Consider the following 6,638-nt stretch of genomic DNA (forward strand, 5'->3'; position numbering starts at 1 on the left):
CCTACATCTGACCTTACACTCTTGGATTTTGTGATCTAGGTACTGACCCTGCTTCTAATCTACATTCAGTTTTCTCTTCTGGTAACTCTGCTCAGCACCCAGAATTCTGTTCCCTCCTATGTAGACATCTTAGTCATGATTTTTCCTTAATTCCCAAATGAGACACTTCAGTCATCACCATGGAAATCCCTTAGCCTGAACCTATAAAAGGTAACCTTCCTGAAAATAGTACAATCACTTTAGAATTCAGGACAATTCCCACCCACCAGCTCTGGGAGAGCTGGCAACCATAGTGGGCACTTCATGGTGGTTGACCATCAGAACCACAAGTCTAGAATATCACACTCCAAAATGAAGAAGTTCAAGCAGAGACTCAAAACATGACTCACTGAGGTACACTAAAGGATGAGACTGCTTAACTTTGAGTCCAGTTGAATATCTCATTTGGGGAAGAATAACAACTCAGCACATCCATGAGGTTTTCCAGAAAAACTATCAGTTTCCATCAGCTCTTTTTTAAAAAATTAATTTGTTTAGTTACTATTAGTTTACAACATTCAGTTCTGCAGTCTCTTGAGTTTCACATTTTCTTCCTCTCTCTCCTCCCCCCCCCTTTAACCCCGCATCATGACAGCATGAAATCAAATATAGGATCTACAAATATAATCACTTTAATCATTAGTCATGTTGTAAAGAAGGATTATAACCTATGCAATAGTCAGTGGGAAAGAGGAAATAAAACAAAATGAAAAAAAAACAGAAAGTAGTTTGTTTCAATCTGTATTCAGACTCTGCAGCTCTTTCTCTGTAAGTGGATATCTTTTTTGATCATGAGTCTTTTGGAATTGTCTCATAACCTTACATTGCTGAGAGGAGCCCAGTCTATTGAAGTTAGTCATCACACATTCATGGTGCCTGTGATTGTGTACAGATGTCTCCTGGTTCTGCTCTTCTCGCTCAGCATCAGTTTATATGTCTCTCCAGCTTATTATGAAGTCCATCTGCTCCTCGTTTCTTATAGCACAGTAGTATCCCATTACATTAATATACCACAACCTGTTCAGACATTCCTAAATTAACAGACATTCCCTTGATTTCCATTTATTTGCCATCAAAAAAAGAGCTGCTATAAATATCTTTGTACATACAGGTCCTCCTCCAACTTCTATGATCTCTTTTGGATACAATCCTATAAGTGGTATTGCTGGGTCAAAGGGTATGTATACCTTATATACTTATGTATACCTTTTGGGCATAGTTCCAGATTGCTCTCCAGAATGGTTGGATCAGTTCACAACTCCACCAACAATGCCTTAATATTCCAATTTTTTTCACATCCTCTACAGCATTTATCATTTTCCTCTTTTGTTATCTTAGCCAATCTGGCCAATGAGATGTCATACCTCAGAGTGGTTTTGAGTTGGACTTCACTACTCAATAGTGATTTAGAGCAATTTTTAATACATTTATAGATATCTTTAATTTCATCTGAAAACTGCCTGTTCATATCCTTTGAACATTTATCAATTGGGGAGTGGCTTGTATTCTTATAGATTTGAAACAATTCTCTGTATATTTTAGAAAAAAGGCCTTTATCAGAGATATTGGTTGTAAAATTTCTTTCCGAATTTTCTGCTTCCCTCTTTTTTTTTGACAAAAAGTATTTTATTTCACCTCTGAATTATTTGACATCTTAATAAGTGTTGACTCCTCAGGACACAGCCTTTGGCATCTTTTCCAACTTTTTCATCAGCTTGTTTCACTGTGCCTTTCTCAGAAACATAGATGCCATCCAAAAATTTTCTGATCTCCTTGTTTTTGACCGTGGTGGCCTGTTGGATCAGGGCAGCTGAATTTGAAACAAGTTCAATATCATTTCCATCAAGAATTAACTCATCTTTTTGGGCTTGAGAAACAGCACAAGCAACACCTAGTCTCATGCACACTCTTCGGATATGTTTTTCGCCCAAGAAATTTCTGATTTCAACAAGTGAGCCATTCTCTTGAATAACAACATTGATGGGGAAGTGAGCATACACAGACCTCATCTTGTAACGAAAACCCAGGGTAACGCCTTTGATCATGTTTTGTACATGACTACAGGTGGTGCGCACGGTTGCAAGCTCTTTTCGATTTCCCCACCACTTGTCTACCCGAAGCCTTTTTTTCTTCTTTCCAAGGAGATTGAGCTCAACATTGATATGGTTGAAATCCCTGCGGACAATTCCTCTGGGCCCTTTGACAATAACTGTCCGGCCCTTAAGAGAGATGTCAACATTTTCTGGGATGTCAACGGTCTGGTTGCTTAGAATGGTCTTCATTCTGGTAGTGAATGGGCCAAAGAGAGAACCCTGCTTCCCTCTTAATATTGGTTATATTGGCTTTATTTGTACAGAAAATTTTCAATTTAATGTAATCAAAATGATCAACATTGCATTTATAATGCTCTCCAACTCTCGTTTCATCATAAAATCTGTCAGGTAAACTATTGCTTACTCTCCCAGATTACTTACAATATCAGCCATTATAACTAGATCATATACACATTTCAAACTTATTTTCTTGTACGGTGTTATATATTGGTCTATGTCCAATTTATGCCATACTATGTTACAGTTTTCCCAGAAGTTTTTGTCAAATAGTGCATTATTATCACAAAAACTGGGGCCTTTGGGTTTATCAAACACTAGATTACTATGGCCATTGGCTGCTGTCTCATGTACCCAATCTGTTCCATTGCTCCACCACTCTATTCCTCAGCGAGTACCTAGTAGTTTTGATGAATGTTGCTTTATAATACAGATTAAAACCTGGTAAGGTTAGGTCACCTTGCCTAGCATTTCTTTTCATTAATTGCCTTCATATTCTGGACCTTTTGTTCTTCCAAATGTATTTTGTAACTATTTTTTTCTAGCTCTACAAAGTAATTTTTTGCTAGATTGATTGTTATGGTACTAAATATGGAATTTAATTTAGGTAAACTTGCCGTTTTTATTATACTAGCTCAACCCAGCCATGAGCAACTGATGTTTTCGACGTAGTTAGATCTGACTTTGTGTGAAAAGTGTTTTGTATTTGTGTTCATATAGGTCCTGGGATTGTTTTGGCGGGTAGATTAAATGGGGTTTCTCTTTCTATCTCTTGCTGATGGATTTTTTTAGAGATATATAGGAAAGCTGAGGACTTATGTGGGTTTATTTTATATCCTGCAACTTTGCCAAGTTTATTTATTCTCAAGTAGTTTTTTTTTTTAATTTGATTTTCTAGGATTCTCTAAGTATATCATCATATCATCTTCAAAGAGTGATTTCTTCCTCTCCTCTTTGGATAATTTGATTCCTTCAATTTCTTTTTCTTCTCTTACTGCTACTCCTAACATTTCTAGTGCCAGATTGAATAAGAGGGGTGATGATGGATATCCTTGTTTCCCCCCGATCATAATCGAAATGCCTCTAGATTATCCTCATTATATATAATACATACTGATGGTTTTAGATAGATGCTATTTATTATTGTAAGGAATTATATGCTTTCTAAGTGTTTTTAATAGGGATATGTGTTGTATATTGTCAAAAGCCTTTTCTGCATCTATTGAAATAATCATATGGTTTCTGCTAGTTTTGTTGGTGATGTGATCAATTGTCCTGATACTTTTCCTGATATTAAACCACCTTTGCATTCCTGGAATAAATCCTATCTGGTCAGAATGTATTATTCTCATGGTAAGCTGCTGTAGTCTTTTTGCTAATATTTTATATAGAATTTTTGCATCTATATTTATTAGGGAAATTGGTCTATAATTTTCTTTGTTTTTTTCTCTTCTCAATTTAGATATCAGTACCATATTTGCATCATAAAAGGAATTTTGTAAGATTCTTTCTTCTCCAATTCTCCCGAATAGTTTAAAGTTTTGGAATCATTTTTTCTTTAAATGTTTGGTATAATTCACTAGTAAATCCATCTGGCACTGGAGATTTTTTCTACTCTTTTTTATCATATTGACTAAAGGTCTAACAGTAAATTGTTTTTTTTTTTCATAAAACCAGCTCTTAGTTTTATTTACTAATTAAATAGTTTTCTTAATTTCAATTTTATTAATCTCTCCTTTGGTTTTTATTTTTTCCAATTTAGTATTTAATTGGGGATTGTCGATTTGTTCTTTTTCTAGCTTTTTCAGTTGCATGCCCAATTTATTGACCTCCTTCTTCTCTATTTTATTTATGTATGCATTCAGGGATATAAAACTTCCCCTTAGATTCTTTTTGCTGCATCCCACAAGTTTTGGCATGTTGTATCATTATTGTCATTCTCTTGAATGATGTTACAGGTTGTTTCTATAATTCCTTGTTACAGATTGCTTCATTGTTTTGCTTCATTGGTTGTGTGTACCAACTTTTTGGTTACTGTAATGAACTTGACTTTTTGGTTTGGGGACTCAGCTTTCTGGTATTTGAATAAATGCTTTGGTTCTCTCCTACATTTGGAGAGTCTATTACATTTTGTGATTCACAACTACACCAGCATATTTATAGCCACCATGGGAGCTGTGAATATAGCATTGGTGTCAAAAAGTGATTATATTGTCTATGATATCATTAGTCTACAAAGATGTTTAGACCTATATTCTTCTACCCTAAATGACCTCAAACAACCTTGTATGAATCTTTTGTTTATTTTTATAATTCACTGTTTTCCCTTGTTTGTACTTTTGTTTAATGAACCTTTCTTTTTTCTCAGCAAAATGAAGAGTTGACAGGTAAATTATGTTTTGGTATTTTTGTCAAGTTTTTCTGTTGTGTAAATCCGAGAACATTGAAATAATTTCCCAATAATGCATACACATATACATATTCAGGTATTATGTACATACATATACATATATGTATATATGAGTGTGTACTTGTGTGTACACACACACACACACACACATATATATTGACCAGAGAATTTCATAAACAAAATCCCTACTAGGCCTTATAAAACTACTCTAATAACAGTATGCGCAGGATGCCTGAATGCAGAACCAGATGTTTACCAGACAACCAATAAGTATGCCACCCCAAGACTGGGGGCAGAGAAAGGAGCAGTGTTGAATAGATTGTTCCATCTTTGATCTAAGATATATGTTTCTCCTAGGGAGGCCTGGTGGGTTGTGGTAATGCAATGATATCCAAATGGTGAGCACGTGGACTTATTTAAAGCCCTCGACACAATGGTTTGTTTTGTTTTGTTTTTTATTGGTCTTGTTTCTGGCATGAAATCAGCTTGCATGTGTACCAGCAAGGTCTGTGTCCAAGGGACCGAAGGAGCAAATGCCCTAAACTTTTAACACTCATCCTAACTCTTCAGAGCTTTGATGAAATAGTGATGATGGAGTTTATCAGAGAACTGATAACATCCTGAAAGTAGAATTATATATACATATATGTATATATATATATATATGTATATATATATATAAGTGATGGCAAAAAAGCTCATAAATAGAACTGAAATTACTCTATAGATTGGTACATCCTTGCCCAAATAAGATAATATTTGTAAAGTGCTTAGCACAGTGCCTAGAACATAGTAAATGCTTTGTAAAGGCTTCCCCTTTTCCTTCAGTGGACTGAGTAGTGCCTGGTTATTGCCATATAGTGCCATTTGAAATTGGGTTGAATCAGGTCACTCAAAATTTGTCATAGTTTTGGTCTTTATAAACTGCCCACAAAAAATAAGTTCACCACTATTGAATCAAATTGAACTGAACTGGCTTGGATTGGTTCAGATATAAATGTGATTATAAGAAAAGTAACCAGATAGTAAAGTGACACCTCTGCTCTCACAGCTCCTGTCATCATGTTGAACAATTCGCCAATCTGCGAAACATAGAGTTTGGCTGTAATACAACCCTGAATATTCCCTTTCACTCAAATCATATTTGGCTTTCTTTTTATAGGCAAACCTGCACATGTTGTAGGGCTAGTGGTTAATCAATGATTAATTGAGGTATCTGAAAATGTTGGTAGGGAACAAAAAACAATTACAGCAATGTACTAAAAATTCCTATAAATGTCAGGCAGAACAATCATAGAATCTAATGTTAGTCCTAGAAATAAAAGATTTATGTAAGTCTGAGCTTCTCAAATTTTTGTACAGATAAGTTAAACCATCATTTTAAAAGTAGGCATAGTGGCCTCCTGACTGGAACTGCTACAATCATTTTACTTCATATATTCACCACCTCCTACTCCATCATAGAAATATAGGTCCAGAGCTATAAAAAGTTGTTTCTCCCATATTCCTATTCTTGCAACCCTATCCTTCCAGTGCTTCAATGATAATTCTCCATTCTTAAAAATATTGGCATTGGGGCGTGGCCAGGTAGTACAACGGGTAAGAGCACTGGTTCCAGTGTCAGGATGACCTGGAGATCGAATCCTGGGCTCAGACACTATCACCACACCCAGAAATAACTGGCCGTGTAACCTTGAGCAAGTTACTTAACCCCGATTGCTTAAAAAAAAAAAAATATATATATATATGTGTGTGTGTGTGTGTGTGTGTATATATATATATATATATATGAATATACATATATATATATATATATTGGTATTGGCTCTGGTAACTAGTGGGTTGGGAAAGATGTGGGT

The 6,638-nt window shown here is 35.3% G+C and overlaps 1 protein-coding gene across 2 annotated transcripts; it reads right to left on the reverse strand.

The window, feature by feature from the left end:
• Nucleotides 1–1,638: 1,638 nt before the first annotated feature.
• On the reverse strand, nucleotides 1,639–2,348 carry LOC138165538 (large ribosomal subunit protein uL6-like). 2 transcript variants are annotated; one of them, XM_069093898.1, is made up of 2 exons: nucleotides 2,057–2,348; nucleotides 1,639–1,930 (listed from the first exon to the last, which is right to left on the reverse strand). In XM_069093898.1, the coding sequence occupies exons 1-2, from the start codon at nucleotides 2,319–2,321 to the stop codon at nucleotides 1,671–1,673; spliced, it is 525 nt and encodes a 174-aa protein (XP_068949999.1). In that variant the 5' UTR covers nucleotides 2,322–2,348; the 3' UTR covers nucleotides 1,639–1,670. The 2 variants fall into 2 exon arrangements, with proteins under 2 accessions (XP_068949999.1, XP_068949997.1); XM_069093896.1 differs by having other exon boundaries at nucleotides 1,639–2,348.
• Between the last annotated feature and the right edge of the window lie 4,290 nt (nucleotides 2,349–6,638).

This window comes from Petaurus breviceps, unplaced genomic scaffold (genome assembly GCF_028583685.1).
Source record: "Petaurus breviceps papuanus isolate PSGF00001 unplaced genomic scaffold, PetGlider_PUasm1.0 213, whole genome shotgun sequence".
NCBI classification, from domain to species: Eukaryota; Metazoa; Chordata; class Mammalia; order Diprotodontia; family Petauridae; genus Petaurus; species Petaurus breviceps.